The sequence below is a fragment of the Natator depressus genome, chromosome 7, assembly GCF_965152275.1.
Source record: "Natator depressus isolate rNatDep1 chromosome 7, rNatDep2.hap1, whole genome shotgun sequence".
Classification (NCBI taxonomy): domain Eukaryota; kingdom Metazoa; phylum Chordata; order Testudines; family Cheloniidae; genus Natator; species Natator depressus.
Genome location: NC_134240.1, coordinates 47,391,496 through 47,409,496, shown reverse-complemented (window position 1 = coordinate 47,409,496; position 18,001 = coordinate 47,391,496). Strand labels below are relative to the sequence as shown.

Sequence of the window (18,001 nt, the reverse complement as noted above, 5' to 3'; positions counted from 1 at the left end):
TGTTGTTGAACCGCTCCTTGCTGCTGTCAAGTTGCTCCGTGTATGGCTTCATAAGCCACGGCATTAAGAGGTAGGTGGGGTCTCCCAGGATCACAGTGGGCATTTCTACTTCCCCTACGGTGATCTTCTGGTCTGGGAAGAAAGTCCCTGCTTGCAGCTTCGTGAACAGGCCAGTGTTCCGAAAGATGCATGCATCATGCACCTTTCTGAACCAGACTGTGTTAAGGTCTGTGAAATGCCCATGCTCCTCAACAAGCGCCTGGATAACCATTGAGAAATACTCCTTGCAATCAATGTACTTAGTGGCTAGGTGGTCTGGTGCCAGAATGGAATATGTGTGCCATCTATCGCCCCTCCGTAGTTAGGGAAGCCATCCACGTCACACACGTTGCCTAGAGTCACGGTCTTTCGGAGCAGGAGGATATTAATGGCCCTGCACACTTCCATCAACACGAGTCCAACAGTCGACTTTCCCACTCCGAACTGGTTAGCAACCGATTGGTAGCAGTCTGGAGTAGCCAGCTTCCACAGTGCAATTGCCACGCGCTTCTCCAACGACGGGGCAGCTCTCATTCTCGTGTCCTTGCGCCGCAGGGCTGGGGCGAGCTCCTCACACAGTCCCATGAATGTGACTGTCCTCATCCAAAAGTTCTGCAGCCACTGCTCGTCATCCCAGATGTGCATGACGATGTGATCCCACCACTCAGTGCTTGTTTCCTTAGCCCAAAAGCGGCGTTCCACTGTGGTCACCACCTCCGTGAATGCCACAAGCAATCTTGTGTCGTAGCTACTACACGTGGCCAGATCAGTGTCGCACCCCTCTTGCCTTTGTAGTTGAAGGAATAACTCCACTGCCACCCGTGATGTGTTGGTCAGAATGAGCAGCATACTACTCAACAGTTCGAGATCCATTCCTGCAGCCCGAAGAGGTAGGGCATGTAGTACACAAACCTTTGAAAGATGGCGCCAAATGAGGATGGAAGCAAAGGGATTGCTGGGATGCGAAGCAATGCATCATGGGGCATTGGGACAGGACCCAGGATGCTCCATGACCCCCTCCACCTTCCCACAACTCTTAGTGGCAGAAGAGAAAGAGGTGCTCTGTGGGATAACTGCCCAGAGTGCACCACTTTGAATACTGCTGCAAGTGCCACAAGTGTTGACACGCTATCACACAGGCGGCTGACAATGTGAACGCACAACAGCGGTTTCCCTTCAACGCTTTCTGAGTGGCACTCTAACTCTCGGCGATGTAACTCTGCTAGTGTAGTCATGCCCCCAGAAGCTGGGAATGTGTGACAGGGGATGGATCACTTGATGATTACCTGTTCTGTTCATTCCCTCTGGGGCACCTGGCATTGGCCACTGTCAGGAGACAGGATACTGGGCTGGATGGACCATTGGTCTGACCCAGTGTGGCCGTTCCTATGTCACCAGCCCATCTATAGATGGCTTGCTCCTTCCTGCCATGTCTCCACGCTGCTTGGCAAGGACCTGATCCTGCCCTGGTTGAAGTCAAAGGCAGCTTCATCATTGACTCAAACAGGATTTGGCCTGGTGTGAATTAGGCTTAATTACTGTCAATTACTCACCATTACTGGGAATTACTGTAAATGGACAGGCCTTGATTACTAAAGCGAGTGAGGGATGTTCGCTAATTGGAAATGATTACATTTTCTTTGGGGATGAGGCTGAGCTTTCTGCCTCACAAGCAGCTATGGAACCAATCAGCCCCTTTGCTTTTGGCACTGTCCAGGGAACAGGAGATGTTTTCCAGCTGGTAAAAGAGCCCCCTCCTCTCTCCTGCTTTGCCTCGGAGCCCCTGACTCCACATCCCAGACTGCATGTGTGCTAGCCAGGGGAGTGCAAGGGCCAGCACTTTGTTCTGGGTCCTGAGTCCTGCATTTGGGGGCAAGGCATGGGAGGGGGAGTTAGGGGTTTCTTTTCCTGAACCAAGCCAGGGGGGAGCTGTGACGGGTCAACCACAGCTGGGGGACAGCAGGTAACCCCTCCCCCTGTCCCCATAACCCCGAGGAGCAACAAAGAATGTTGTACTGAGTCCCAGAGGGGGGAAAAGGGACAGGACACTGACTTTTAGGGCTGTCCCCTCCATCCTCTGCTATGTATCTTGGTGCCACCAGGGCGGCACTAGCCCTAACTGGCATGGCAAGAACAAACGCTGTTGCCCCCTGTGGGACAGCGAGTCGGTGTGGATTGTTCATGATTCCAGCCACTGACATCCAACCCAAGGGAAGATGGAAGCTCTCGGGATCCCTGAATGTCGATATTCCCTGTCACTTGCAAACAGTGCAGATCAGGCTTAGGAGAAAAGAAAAGGAAGCCCAGAGCTGCAGTGACATTCCCATTCATTGCAGAGATCCGAGCCGGCAGCAAGTCCCATCTTGCCCTGTGCCACCGACACTCACAAAGGACCCATCCTCGCACTTACTCATGCTGCTGGGGAACAATCGCTGCAAGATGCACACACACCAGGGCCTTCAGTTGGGCTGGCAGAGGACTTGACTGAGGCTGGGTTGAAATGCCCCCCATGCTAGCTCTGAACAGATCAACGCTGCAGCAAATACTCTGTTCTTTGGATTCACCTGAAATCCAGAGCCACATACAGAGGGCCAGGGGGAAATACCCTACGCCATCCCCACTCAAACTTCAGTGTAGAGCGTGTGCCGTGGACGGAGCCTGGGACAAAAGGGGGCTTGTTGGGGGTCTCTCCTGCTCCAGTGATTCTGAGATGCTGCATAGCAACCTGAAGACTGCCGTAAATCAGAGCCCCACCCAGAGTTGCTCTAATTTATACCAAGGGGCTGTTTCAGCCCCTGAAGCATCCCTGAATATGTATGATGTAAGGTGGCTTGGATTCACCTTTGCCACTCTGCGCCTTCTAGAACTGAACCAACCCTCTGAGCCTTGGGGAAGCTGGGAGTTGGATCCCAGCTCTGCAACTCAAACCCATTTTAAACTGGGGGGCAGGGTTGCTCAAAACCCTAACTCCAAGGACCATGGTTTATGACTGGGACAAACGACCCAGCCTGCTGACACTGACCTCCACCAACGACCAGGAGCAGAGGATGACAAAGGATCTGTCCGCTGTACCAGGCCCTGGCATGCCTCTGAAATGAGCTCTAAAACTGTGGGATCAATATAGAGTTTTATGGGCACCCAGTGGAGAGACTGTAAAACAAGGAGTGAGGGGACTGGAGAGCCCCGTGCCCCTGGAAACATTACAGGTGTGGTGCAAACAGGAACGTATGCAAGGATGCAGGTGAAATAAACCACATTAGACTTTGGTGAGTTTCATGACTCTTCAGGGGAGCACAGGGCATATTCTGGGCACCCATATGAATGGGTCTACCTGCCTCGGCCTTTAAAGCTGGACCCATTTCTCCATCTATAGCCCTATGCTCTGGTCCGTTAAGCCATGCTCCAGGCTCCCATGCGGGATGGCATAAGGAGGCTGAACTAAGATGCTTCTCCTAATGGATGGTGGCAGCACATTTATCTCTGGGCGCTGCGCTCGGCTTAATATCAGGGCCCTGCAGGAAAAGGGTTTATTTAATAAGGCCATTTATCAAGGCAGGGAGCAAGGAAGAGCTGCCCACTGACCGCGCTCCTGGGCAATCCAAATAGCTCTTGGCAGGAGCTGTCTGCTGGGCCCCTCACCCTGAGAAAGAAAGGGGGAGCTAAGGAGCTTGGCAAGCCAGAATTTCAGACCCTGAGCTAGTATCACATGACCCTGCTGGAAGCACATTGTTGTTATGTGTATTACAGGACCTATGGATCAGGCCCCCTTGTGCCAGGTGATGTACACTCTAAACAGACCGAAGGGCTTACACTATAAATAGACTGGCAGAACTCAGCTCTCCTGACTCCTCACCAGTGCCCCACCTACTGGGCCATGCTGCTGAGGGATTAGCTCTTGGAATTAACTCCAGGGCCTGTCCCAACACCCCCCTCCTCCCATCCCAGGAGGACTCTCCCTGTGTATGTCTGCCCATCCTGTGCAGAGCTATCTCTCTGCAGAGGCGAAATCAGTCTTCAGCCCAGCTGCAACCTCTGTTTCTCTGCCTCCTTCACCCAACACTTCCCCCTACAATTTCCCACTGCTGCTCGCACAGTCCCAGCAAGGGGGGCTAGCAATGGTGGGCGTGCTCTCATATGGAAGCTGCTGGCAGCAACTGGTCTTTTGTCCACCAGGCTGTGCGCACCTGCTCTGAGCAGGGCCAGGCAGGGCTGTGATTACGGGAACCCAAACCTCTGGGCAAGGCAAGGGGAAAAGGGCTAGTGTAGACATAGCCGAAGGTCACCAAGGGTATGTCTACACAGCAAAGAAAACCTGTGGTACCGAGTTGCAGAGCCCAGGTCAGCTGACTTGGGCTTGTGACCCTCAGGGTGGGGGCTAAAAACAGCAGCATAGACGCTGGGGCACCTAAATCTGGCTGGGGGTGGGTGGTGGGTCTTGGAGCCCAGGCTCCGGCCCGAGCCCCAGGGTCTACACTGCTGTCAGCCCGAACCCAAGTCAGTTGACCCAGGCCCTGATGCTTGGTGCTGCAGGTCTTTTATTGCAGTGCAGACATACTCTCGGGGTCTGTCTTCAGTGCAGATCAAGCCCTGGCTCTTAGCTGGGTGTTGCTCTAATACTCTCTCCCCCAACCCCATCTGCACACAAACCCTCTCAGCCGAGTCTAGTGGTGTTTTGAACCCAGGCTAGCTGGCCTGCCTCGGGGTGGGGATGGAGGGTGAGGAAAGGGGTGGGGCTTGAGGTTAGAGCCCAGCTGCTGCTTCCACTCTGCAGTGAGGAAGCAGGCTAAACCATGCACTGAGAGTCCACTGGTGCCTTCCCACAGTTCCCCCCTGTGTGCCCAGGAGGACAGACCCGTGCTCCCACAGTTCACTGGGAGAGAGTCACAGAGACTCATGAGATGTGCCCCCAGAAGTCCCAGTGACAAACACGGGGCAGAACAACTCCAGTGTGGGACACAACAACTGGGGTGTGGTTTTCTGGGCGGCTGCTCACACCTGGGCAAGGCTAAGCCAAGGGCCGATCACCAGGGCTACCTCTGCAGTGAGAATGTCCCCCCAGACTGCAGAACCTGCCCTGGCTGTGGGTGGAGGGGGGATTCTCTCTCCGTGTGTAACAGCCGCCCTGTTTGTTCCTCCAGAACTGCCCATGTAGGGCGTACAGTTCTCCCAGGCCCCTCCCTGGAGGGCTCACAGCCGGCTCTCCCCACAAGAGTTTGACTCTGGTTAGCATTAGAAACAGAGACATTCTGAGGAGCAGGCACTTTCCATTCTCAAGCGCACAGGCCTGGGAGGTCAGTCCCAGCTCTGCAAAGCACTTCAGTCCGTATTTAGCTCTGAGCGTGCACTTAAAATCCCATTGACTTAAGCCCACGCTTAAGTGCTTTGCTGCTGCTGAGGAGAGAGAGGATTCATGCTGGTGCTAACGAGGATTGTTCTCCAACAAGCTCCAGGAGAGAGCGCATCAGTGAGGGCCTTAGCACAGTAACTGAACTCAAGCCAGCCAGACTCGGCTCCTTCCCTAATAACCCTGCACAGCCGCTGCAACTGAGGAAAGTTAATAATTAATGTGCAGGAATCAAAGACAATTAACCATAATGGTGGGGCCATTCATTTCCTGTCAAAGAGAGAGCCTGATTGGCGCTGGGGTGCGCGCTCCCACCGCTCTGTCCTATTTGTCAGTCTGGTGACAGGGCAAGGCTGGGCAGGGTAGAATGCCTCTTGAAATCCTACGCACACCCGTGCAGTGTAGTGCCCTCCCTTAGAGGAAAGCATGCAAAACCAATGTCCCTGCAGTCAGGAGCTGCTGGGGGCCTGATCCTGCATGCTTGCAGCATGCAGAACTCCCACTGACTTGAATGGGAGCTAGCACCTGCTTTGGGCCCAACCCTGCATGCCCTCAGTGTGTGGAGCTCCTGCTGACTCCCAACCTCTCTTTGACTCTCATGAAGCATTTGCCAGATGAGGCCGTGGTAAGATGCTGTTTCTGCTACAAGCCCGTTTTCAGCTGGGTTTACAGCCAGTCTCTGCAGGCAGCGCATTTTGCACACAGTCTTAAGGGGCAAATTATGATACAAACATGTTGGTTTTGTAAAAACAAAGCGGGATGTGTGGAAATCACAGAAATGATATACAAAGCCCATGGAAAACAACCTCCCCTCCTCTGCGATTTCAACAGAAAAAAACCCCAAGGCATTTAAGATCTGAGTGTCATTTCAGCTGTCTGGTGATTGGCACCCGCATCAGCCTAGCCTAGGTGGCAGCGTCCCCACAGCAAAGCCCTGCCCCTGTGACTGTGTGTCCTCGCTGTTCCTGCACTTCTCTGAACACATCCCATAGTTCTTAGTGCTCAGATGCCCTAGGATTCTTCCCCAGTCAGCTGTAGAGAGAGAGAGAGAACTGTCAATTGAGAGAGAACTTGTCTGTCTTTCAGGGGGAATTGTGGGAAGGCCCTGGAGGATTGCCAGCACTCATGTGATCTTGCCTGTGTCCTCACTGCAAAGTGGGCAGGTTCCAGCAGTGCAGGCAAGCATGGGTTCAGAGTGCAAATAAGCATGTGCTTGAGGGGTTTGCTGTGGATGGCAGGAGGATTTGGGCAACAACACATGTAGGCATATGAGCCAAGGCTACAGTGTAGACATATCCATAGTGATAGTCCCAGCTCCTAAGAGTTTAGCATCCATAGACCAGCCAGTGAAAAGAAGGATTATTAAGCCCAGTTTTAAAGATGGGGAATGGAGGCCCAGAGAGAGTAATTGACATACATCAATCAGTGGCAGAGGGAGGAGATGAACTCAGAGTAATGTGGCACCTTTCTGAAGAATGAAATTTGCTCAGACTAAAGAAGCAAAGATGACTAAAGCAACAGGAAGAAGGTATTCCCCAGAGAAACCAACTGGCTCTTTCCTTCTGTGCAACAAATACAATCAGAAGGAAAGAAAGAAAAGTCTAAACAGTGTCTATTCGTGGCTTTGGGGCAGTAACTTCTCCAAGGGATTTCCAGTGTCTGCTACGCGCTGGATGCATAATGTGTATTTACATGAGAGAAGAAATGGATCCTGAAATGTGACAGCTTCCAGCACTCCTTGTTCATGTCTAAACATGGATTTCGAGCAAATGCTGCATTCATGTTGCCACCCACAGGTTTCCAGGAGAGGGTTGTTTTTAATGTGACATGAACTAAACAAAGAGAACCCACCTGCTAAAAATATCCCCAGGAAAAAGAATGTCTATATATATTACACACACAAACACCTAGTTGTATGTAATTTCCCACCCCCAGACTCCTTGTCCCAGTCTACTCCCCGCACACTTGCCGCAGGTCTGGCTTTTGTCTCCTCTGCATTAGTGTCAGGCAGCTTCCTCCTGTCAGGCTGCTTGGGCCCAGCAGGGGTGTCACTGAGAGGGGTGTCATTCTGAGCTCTCAGTTCAGGTGCCCAAACTTGACATGGGCCTTAACTTATCTGACGTCTCAGTGTTCGTCTTCAAAGACTGTACAACACCTTCAAAAGACAAGCTGGGAGCTTAAATTCATAACTTTGGTAGATGCTAAAAATCATGGACCCAAAGACATTGGATTTATGGCTTATTACAACAAACTGTAAGTCACTAACCTTCACTTGTCCTACAAGTGCAGAAGCTTAACTGCCCACTTCACCTTGAATGGTCACTTGCAACACGTGTCAACTCCTTATGCTTAACAATCTATTCCGCCTTTATTTATTTACCTGTGACACACTCTGAGAACCCTTCCCAGACCTAAAGAGCTCTGTGTAAGCTTGAACACTTGCCTCTTTCACAAAGTCATGTTGGTCCAATAAAAAATCTTACCACACCTACCCTGTGATATGGGAGGTAAGTACTAGGATAAGCAAGTATCATGGTCATAAAATATTTATCTCACACCATCATGAAATCTCTCTCGCTCTCTGTCGGCAGATTCTCAGGGGGTATAAATCATCAGAGTTCCATTGGATTCAATTAAGATACGACAATTTATACCCACTGAGGACCTGTCACCATGGTCATGATAGCGTGGCATAATAGTTTGTTCACTGTGAGGTGCAGAGACTCTCCATCACTTCCGATGGATCGACAGACAGATGATGGGAACACTTTGATCCCCTCATTCATCCCAAAGAGGTATGAACTTGCAGAGCCAACTGAACCATTTAAATACTAAGGCTGCTATTCAGGAAAGCATGTAAACACATATTTAACTTTAAGCACATGTGTAAGGGCTTTCTTGAATCAGGGCCTAATATAATTAAGCACAGGGAATTTTTTCCTCCTTTAAAATCCCCATAGAAATTCAACAGAAAAAGAACAGTTAAGCAATGTTTCATGTAAAAACCTGGGTCTGACCCTGCAATCCCATTGCTTTGCCTGTGCAGTGTGTTGCCACTGACTCCAGCACATGCCAGGTGGGCGAAAGGGCCTGCCTGCATGGATCTGACAGCAGGAACAGGGCCTTAGACCCAGACACGTCAGACAATGAAAGAGTTACAGCTCTCAGACCATTAACATGCCCACATTGCACCTAGTGTGGCAGATCCTCAGCTCTGGTGCGGCACTGCTTTATACAAAGGGATTTAGGCACCTAACTCCTAACTTTAGGTTCCTAAATTCCCTCGAGGATCTGCACCTTAGAGCTTTCATTTCCTGACTTAGGTGCTTTTAACTCCACCACCTTCACATTGCATCACCGTGCCCGTGAACACCCTCACGCCTGTATCTCTCCTGCTGGCAGCTGAGAGAAACTTATCTATTCTGCAGCCAGCCCTGATGGGATGGGGCTTTCTCTGGCTCCAGATAAGCAGGGACCTGGAGTTTAAAGGACAGACTTTAAACAAGCTGCTACTGTTTATGCAAATGCTGGCTATTAAACCTTTCCCACCTCTGATATTTTTTCTCTTTGTTGCCCTTCCAGGGCTTCTGCTTAGGATGCCCTCCTGCTGTGTCCTTCCAGGAGGTAAATACCTGTTTGGACAAGCAAGGGGCTAAAGACGACATGGGTAAAACCCGATAACAGCAGTTGTCAGGCAAACAAAAGAAAAGAGCGGTCACCAGAGCAGAGGCAGGCTTAGGCTGTTTAGCTAGGGATCAAAGCAGAATGTAGGGATGCAGAAACACCTTTATATTTTCTGACAGGTTTCAGAGTAGCAGCCATGTTAGTCTGTATTCGCAAAAAGAAAAGGAGTACTTGTGGCACCTTAGAGACTAACCAATTTATTTGAGCATAAGCTTTCGTGAGCTACAGCTCACTTCATCGGATGCATACTGTGGAAAGTACACAAGATGTTTTTATACACACAGACCATGAAAAAATGGGTGTTTATCACTACAAAAGGTTTTCTCTCCTCCCATCCCACTCTCCTGCTGGTAATAGCTTATCTAAAATGATCACTCTCCTTACAATGTGTATGATAATCAAGGTGGGCCATTTCCAGCACAAATCCGGGGTTTAACAAGGTCTGAGGAAGGGGCGGGAGGAGGGAGGAAAGGAATAAGCAAGGGGAAATAGGTTACTTTTTATAATGAATCAACCATTCCCAGTCTCTATTCAAGCCTAAGTTAATTGTATCCAATTTGCAAATTAATTCCAATTCAGCAGTCTCTCGTTGGAGTCTGTTTTTGAAGTTTTTTTGTTGAAGGATAGTCACTTTGAGATCAGAAATCGAGTGACCAGAGAGATTGAAGTGTTCTCCGACTGGTTTATGAATGACAGTATGCATCCGATGAAGTGAGCTGTAGCTCACGAAAGCTTATGCTCAAATAAATTGGTTAGTCTCTAAGGTGCCACAAGTACTCCTTTTCTTTATATTTTCTATTACCCCCTGCATCACAGGCAGCCGGTGCCATTTGGATAGTTAAAAGGAGCTCCGAATAAACAGGAAATCCCAAGCACCCTGCATTTGTGGTGGAATAATTAGCCCTATAGAGCTAGCTCCTCTACCAGGGCTAATCATAAATGATTCAATCACGCTTAACTTGATGTGTGGCTAAATTGATGCTTGCAGCTATCACTTAAACACAGTCTATCATTGTGCCTCGTATTTCTCTCGCTGTCCTTCTGGCTCCAGCTTTCAAGAGTCATTCGTTTTTCTTCTTAAACGGGATCCCATGTAAGTGCTGCCTATGAACAAGCCCCACACTTACCATCTCCACTGGGGGAGAAAGGAAGGAAGATGATCAACCCGGTTGGTCTGTATCTAAGGATCTAGCTGCCTAACCCTCTGTCTTCCCCAGAGGCAGGCACGAAAGGAAGGGGAGGGGAGGAAAAGAGCCAAAAGCTGCAGCTCCGATGCCCCTGCCTGTGTTATTGTATCCATTTTCCAACACCAATGATGTGTGAAATGAAAATTGGACAGAGCTGGCTGCTCCCAGACCTGGAGTTTCATACAGCCTAGCTGCCTCCCTACAAGAGTGAGCGAGGGATGGAAGGAGAGGGGGAAGAGAAGATGCAGGCAAGAGGGGAGAGAGAAAGGGGAAGGAAGGAGACTCCTGAACAGCCACACACCTGGCTTCGGTAAACCCATCTCCATTTTAATAGCTGCTTGTTGGGGCAGGGCTGGGAGTGGGAGGGGCCTGTTGTGCTCATTTACAAGTAATTGACCAGAATGCTCTGCCAATGCATGTCAGTGCTGGCAATTTACAGTAGCTGAAAGGCTGGGGATGTTGACCATTGGTGTTCCTGGCTCTTTTCAATACCCTTTGTGAACAGGTCAGTTTTGATAACACAGCCCCATGTCTATGAGCTGTTGAGGATCTTGAAGCAGCCCATAGCTCCATGAAAAGAAACAGCTGGCTACCTCAGTGGGACCTTCCAAGTACGGGTGCAGCCTGCAGGGCGTGGTGTCTCGCTGGGCTCCTCCCATGGCCCTCAGTGCCCGGGAATTTGCTGGGCTGTATGGAAGGCGGGTGCTCAGGTTGTAGAAGTGGTTCAGGGTGCACCCACCTCCCATCCCAGTATGTCATCCACATGCAGCCCTCTCGCCCGCCCCCTGGGGGACTGTCCCCCTCCCTTCTCACCAAGGCCTCCTGCGGACGTCGTACAAGTCGATCTTATTGGGCGTTCTCCAGGGGGTGGCTGCAATGAAAGCAGAGGAGATGTGAAACACCACCAGGGAGGCAGATGTCAGCACACGGGGATAGAGGCTGTGGGAGGGGAGGGGATGAGCTAGCTCATTGGTTCTCAATCTATTGACCATCGTGGGCTACAGATGCAGCTCTCTGTGTTATGTGGGCCACATTCACACCGTATATATTCTAGCTGTGTGGCCCTGAGGATGTCACATGGGCCACAGCTGTGTGCTGATTGGGCCGTCTGTGGGCTGAGAACCACTGAGCTACATGCGCCCTATAGGCAAAGCTGCTGTGGATGTCAGCAGGAGCTTGGCCGGTACTGGGGGCATGTGATCAGCCCAGCAGACTGCCAGAGGAGGGGCTGAATGCTCGCAAAGAGTTAGGTATCAGATCACAATGCCTTATAGGCACCTGTAAAAGGACTGTGAATCTCAACGCCTGAGTTCAGCACCTAAGCTCCCACCATGGCACTAGGGGGCGCTGTGCTGCTGCCCCTCCTAACCTGGGCATGCCCCACCTCCCAGCAGGGGTGTCTGAGGCTGCTGTGGTTACTCGGGGGCCATGCTGCCATGTTTCCCTTCCCCGCAGAAAGCCGCAATGCCGGCACAACAGACCTGGGTAGTAGCGAGTCACGCCAGTGGCGCTGCCAAAGACCTGCCACAGCAGAGACGGGTCTTCCTTCCGGTTCTCGATAAACACGTCCTCCAGGGCTTCAGTCCAGTTCAGCTCATTGAGGATCACGGTGGCTGGAAGGGAGAGAGCACGGACGGGCTGACTGGGGGCGTACAGGACCTAGGGAGAGGACCTCATTCATTCCCGATACTCGGCCTGCAAGGGGCTGGACACAGTGGGCCACATACTCCACTGGTGCTGATTGGCATAGATCTAGACCGCGGTGTGGCTGGCCCAGGAGAGCAACAATACCCAGCAGTTACTGCTCTGTTGCGAATCTCAGCTATGTGCTGCCACATGGCTGGTGCTAACCCCTCAGCACATCCTAGCTCTCACTCAGCAGCCCCTGTGCCTCCCCTGATACGGGGAAGAAGGGGTGGGAGACCCCCCACTCTTGCAGCAGGGCACAGGAGGCAAGGCTAGGGCCAAGGGGGTGCTGGGGGTGGGAGGGCAGGGGGCTCAGGAATGACAGCAGTGATGCTGGGGCTCCAAGAGCAGAGCACCATGGAAGGGACAGTCTGGGGGGGAGCATGTGGCTCCATGAGGCGTCGGAAGCCGCCCGCCAGGCCCAGACGTGGGAACGTGGAAGCCAGCGCCAGGCAGAGGTGAGCCCTCGTTTGTCACAGATCAGCATGGAAGTACCCAGCTCTGACTGGGCCTTGTCCCAGCAGATCAGCCATGGGAGGAGCCCAAGGAGACCCACAAGCCCTCTGTGATTCTTCAGTGCCACGGGCTTTACAGCCCTGGCCTGCAGCATGCTCTTCCCTCCGCACCAGCTTCGTCTCTCCCCACATCAGAATCACACTCAGCATAGTGCTGTCCCTTGGCCCCGTGTGCCCACCACTTACCCTACCCACCAGTGCACTGTGCCAGTGTCTCACCCACTGCCATCCCCTGGGCCTGCGTCCATCTCCTTCCTCCTCCATGTCTCCGCTACCCACTCACCATCCACCAGCACATGCCCTCTCCTGCCCTGGTGCTCCCACACCCAGCGTGGGCAGTGTAAGCAGGCAGCTACTCTGAGGGAAGCAGGCCTGGGTCAGGGCAGGATCTGGCCCCTCAAACCTAACTCATGCCACACAACAAGGCTGGGACTAAGATGGTGCAGCCCCGGACCTTCTTTGCGTTGACGCCCGATCCTGCAGTGGAAGGTCCAATCTGGCCATGCTGCCTCCCAAGTGCAACCATCAGCCCAGGAGCGACCCCATTGCTGTGCAGGGGGCTGGTCTCTGCAGGAGGTACCACATGCAGCTGTCAATGTTTGCAAAAACAGATCCTCAGGGCACGTCCTGGCAGCGGTCCTGGGGCATGGCTTCAGCTGGCCATGCCAGGGCTAGCTTCAACCTAGTTATCCCGTGTCCCAGAGGAGTGAAGCTGCAGCTGCAAACACTTCCGCAGGGTCTGTATGAGCCCTTCTGACCCCTGCGTGATTATTGGACAGCTCGCCTGAACTAGGACCCGAGTGAGCTACAGCCAAGCTAGGTTAGGTCTGTCAGCTTGAGCTGCCATGCCCCCTGTCACTGCCATATAGACCTACCCTCTGTCTGTAAGCTAGGGGCCTTCTCCTGCATCTGCGTAACCCAGGGTAGGTGTGTTCTCTGCCCGATCCTCGGGGAGGGGAGTCTGTGACTGCAGCTGCCGCGGTCCCTAGTTCAATGGCCAGGGTGGGCCAAGATGGAGGTCCTCACAGGTCTAGGCTCCATGGCTTGGGGCACTGGGAACCAGCGTCTTTCAGCCTGGGGAGGGGGAGATGGACAAATCCGAGCTTCCCAGACTGAGGTTTCTTTCTCCATCAGCAGCTGGCAGGGACTCCTGGCCTCTCCTCCACACACTATTGCACAGATCCAGACAGTCACCCCAGGCAGGTGTCAGCCTCCCAATCTGAGTGGCTGGTGAGCATAGGACCCCCCACCCCGAAACGACGGAATTGCAGGAGGCACATTCAAGCCTGTGGCACATGCTTGCCACCAGGTACCTGCGGCAGATGGGAAATAAATTGGGTCTGTCCCCCATGGGGGCTGCGTTTGAGTCCCTCCTCCATCAGCCAGTCCCCAAGAGACAATGGGTGAGAGGAGCTTGCCCTACTCTGCATTCACACCGGCCCTTGTGCCCGACGCAAAAGCAATTAAGACACCGGCAAAAAGAGATTTGAAATGATTCCGCTATTGAGGTGAGCGATGAGCTCAGAGCAGCCTGACTCTGTGATTAATCAGGGGGGGCCAGGACTGCTGAAGTGAATGGGACAGGCACGTGGTTAGTCGCTCTTTACAAGGGGTTGTTTCTTTCAGAAGCCTCTAAGGATGGTATTTGAGTGGGGCAGCTCCTACACTGCTGAGCCGGGGGCAAGGAGTAGCTGGGGGCATAGAGGGGTTTCTCCAATGGTGCAGGGCTGAGCTGCGGAGCTGAGCACGGGAGAAGATGGATGAGGAGGTCTGAACCCCGTAGAGCACTCTCAGGCCGGCGAGTCTCTCAAACTCCTCCAGCTGAGGATCTCGGCTCTCTGCGAGGAGGAAAGCATGGAGCCCCCCGCACAAGTGCACAAGTGGGCTGAACTCTCCCCACTTTACAACGCAGCAGCTGCGCCTGGACTAGAACTCAGGAGTTCTGACTCCTTTCATTTTATCGGCCCAGTCCATCTCTTTCTCCTCCCTTCCTCTTCTGCAGCCTCCTCATTCAGTGGGAATAAGAACCTCGCCCACCCCATCCCCTCCCCAGCCCCTTTTTGAAACCCTGGAACTCTACACCTGCTTGGGGAGTGCCCACCTGAGCCCAGCGCAAGCTCCAGCCCGCTCTCCTGGCTCTGCCTCCCTGTGGCTCCGCTCTCAGCAACTGCACCACACGTCAGACCCTGGGGAGATGCTGCTCCATATGCAAATGTAGACAATAGCACAGAGATGGAAAGGGGTCCGACCCTCTCCAGCTCAGAAGAGATTTTGCATGGTTCACAACCCTGCCAGACCCGGCAATGGCGCAAAGCGTCTCTCGGGGGTGGGGGGTGGGGTATTTGGAGCAGGGCAGGCTGGTGACATCTGAGATGGGGTAGACAAGCCTAATGCCCTGCAAGCCACCCAGCCCATCTGGGGTTCGACATGCATTCTGGTGAAGGAGCGGGGAGCACTGAATGGTAGTATCGATCCACGGGCAGGACAAGGGAGGGAAGAGGCAGGGACTAGATAGGAAAGGAATCCCTTCTCTTCCATCCAAAGAGTACGTGAGCATTCCCCCTCTAACAGTTCCCCGGCACCACAGCGATATGGCAGGTGCAGCACAAACAAACGCTTAGGCAAAGCAGATCGATGGCCAGAACAATGTCTGCACAAAAAGAGGGATCTCAGGTTCCGGGCGACAGCACTAACTGCTCCCATGACACCTGTGGAACACCACTGCTGTGCAAGGCAGAATTTGGCACTGGGGGAGCTAGTCCCCAGGGCAGGGGCTTCTGAGGGGCCCGGAAGGCTCTGAAGATGCCCCAGACTTGCTGGGAGCTCAGCCCCATGAGCTGAGGGCTTTGCAGGGACATTTTAAAAGCCAACATACAAGGAAAGTATCTGTGGCTCTGAACGCCACTCCTGAAAGCACAGCCGTATCTTGCCTAAAATTAAACAGAGGAAAAAACCAACCACCACAAACTGGGCAGCCCCTTCTAGCCCTGCTGCTTCCCACTGCCAGCCTGCACTGTGGAACGGCAAGATGCTGACTGCAGTGTCGTGGTCTCAAACCTCGACTAGGCTGGCACACACCTCCAGAGCAGCTTCATGCCCTCAAAGGGCTGCAGCGAGAGCCCATCTCGGGCCGGGTGGGGCGAGGGGACTGGGCAATCCAGTCCCATCAGGGCTCAGGGCAGTTGCAAACAGGGCCAGTTTTGCATCCGATCTCTCTGTTGTTCAGCTTTGCTGACACCACCTGCCGCACTTTTTGCCCGTCCCAGTGGGGCTACTGGGCCACTATCTAGTGAGGCTAGGACACAACCTGTGCACTGAGCAAGCCAGCAAGGCCGCTGCCTTAGAACTGCTCTTGGTCTCCAGCTTTCTGGCCATTGCACCGGTTTTGGTTTCTTGCATTCTCAGTGACCTTGTGAGAGGGAGATTCATCTTCCTTAAGCAGCAGTTTTTGTACCTGAATGTAAACACAACAGGCTGCTCTCAGGAGACAGCTACCCAGAGAAAACCATGCCGGCTACACCCCCCTCCACTAGGGTGCTGCACCCAGGGCCCCAGGGCTCAGGAATCCAGGTCCAGTTCTTCTCCCAGGGTCCGTGCCATGCAGGCCTAGAAATCCAGATCCAGGTTCTCTCACGAGTCCAATATTCTGTAACAGCGAACTTTTTCCCATTGCCGACTCCCTAGCGCTGGTGATGGCCACAGATTGCCTCATTATCCTTCTTTCCTACCTACCTAGCTGTATCCAAGTTACTCTACCTTGCCTATTACTGAGCAGTCACCATCTGCTAGCTACACTCCTCCTGCAGATTCCATAGCACAGCGTTTCTCAAACTTTAGCAACCTGAGGACCGCCATTTTGATGAAACATTTTTCACAGACCCCCAACCCCTGGATCAGACCCAGCCCCTGCTCCCATTCCATCCATTCCCTCAAGGCCCCACCCCGACTCACCTCTTCCCACCCCCGCTCCTCCTCTTCCCTGCCCCTCCTCTTCCCTGCCTCTTTCTGCCCCCTCCCCCAGCACCTCCTGCACACCCCTGAACAGTTGTTCCCTGGCATGCAGGAGGCACTGGGAGGGAGGGGAGGAATCGAGGGAGGGAGGAGGAGGAGTTGATCAGCAGAGCCGGTGGACCCCCTGGAGTACCCTCGCAGACCCCCAAGGGTCCGCAGACCCCAGTTTGAGAAACACTGCGAGAAGATGCAGAATTTGCCTCCATTCTCTGCAGGCAGAACAGCCTGGCAACCTGTCTCTGCCAGAGGCCAAGGTCAGGATGGCCCCCCGGCAGCTGTTGCTGGGAGGCTGGACTTGGGTTCCGGGCTCAGTTTTATCCTGGGAGTTCCACCTATTCCTCCCCAAAGCCCCCCCGGGCAATTCCTCCCCATCCTTAATGCGGCCGATGCCCTTAGAACCCCCTACAGAGAGACAGCTATCGGAGCTCTACTCAGTCAGTCGTCACCACGCTGTACTGCAGCATCCCTGACCACTGAAGCAGTGTGGTCCAGTGGGTAGAGCACTGGACTGGGATGCAGGAGACCACTTAGCTCTGCCCTGACCTGCTGCGTGTCCTTGAACAAGTCTGTTTCCCTGCTTGCCCTTTGCCTGTCCTGTCTAGTTAGGCTGTAAGAAGCTACCTTTGAAGATCTGGGCCCAAGCTCTTGTGGGGGGCAGGCACGGACTGTCTCTCAATAAGTGCATGTGCAGTGCCCAGCACAAAGGGGGCACTGATCTCAGCTGGGGATGCCATGTGCACTGTACACAAAAATGGGGAGCAGGGGGAAGGGCTCTGAGAGGTTCCGAAGGCGCTAAGGAGTTGTATGAGGGCCCCAGCAGTCAGCTGCAGGGCTGCTAAGGTGCTCACAAGAGGGTCTTTCTTGTGTGTCCTGGAACAGCTCCACCAGGGTTATGCTGGGGACGGCTGACTGAAGGGGTGCGCACGCATTAAGGGACGCCTGCACCAAGCTCTCCCACATCCCAGTCTTGCCTCAAGCCCTGGCGAAGATGCAGGGAAGCCCGGGTGTGCAGGGGAGAGCCTGATCCTGAAACACCTTTGGGTCTCCAGGCTGCAGCAGCACACGTCGGAAGGTGTCCGGGTGCTCGTGCTGGGTGATGGAATGTACCAACATTTGTCCTGCCAGCTGTGGAGTTTCACAGAACTGAAGACTGGAGCGTCTCTTCCTTTATTTTGTAAAATGGCTTCTCCTTATCCGTTGTATTTTTTTGTAATCCCCACCCCCAAAACCCCACAACCACCCTAGGAAACTCCAGTGGAAAAAGCTGTGAACAGAACATTAAGGTGACACAGCTAAGCACTGACAAACCAGGGAAGGCCAAAGGTTAGGTCACACGTTACCTTAACTCTGCCCCTCGTGTGCATAAATTATGATACAGTCTCTTCCTACATGATCCCATATAATTTCTCTATTACTGCAAAACAACACCATGCCAGTTTTTAGATAGCCCAGCGTAGCAGCTTCTTGTGCCATGCATCGTTCCGGGTATCTTAAGGTTGCAGGGAAACAATGACACATCAGTTGTATTATATGAG

General features: G+C 53.1%; 1 protein-coding gene across 2 annotated transcripts in view; it reads right to left on the bottom strand.

Moving 5' to 3' along the window:
• Window positions 1–18,001, bottom strand: part of CACNA2D2 (calcium voltage-gated channel auxiliary subunit alpha2delta 2) — a 598,846-nt gene that overhangs the window by 112,719 nt on the left and 468,126 nt on the right. For both annotated transcript variants that reach the window (XM_074958327.1, XM_074958328.1), the window contains exons 7-8: window positions 11,736–11,867; window positions 11,068–11,125 (exon numbers count right to left, since the gene is read on the bottom strand). In XM_074958327.1, the coding sequence (XP_074814428.1) occupies window positions 11,068–11,125; window positions 11,736–11,867 (190 nt within the window). The remainder of the gene's footprint in view (window positions 1–11,067; window positions 11,126–11,735; window positions 11,868–18,001) is intronic.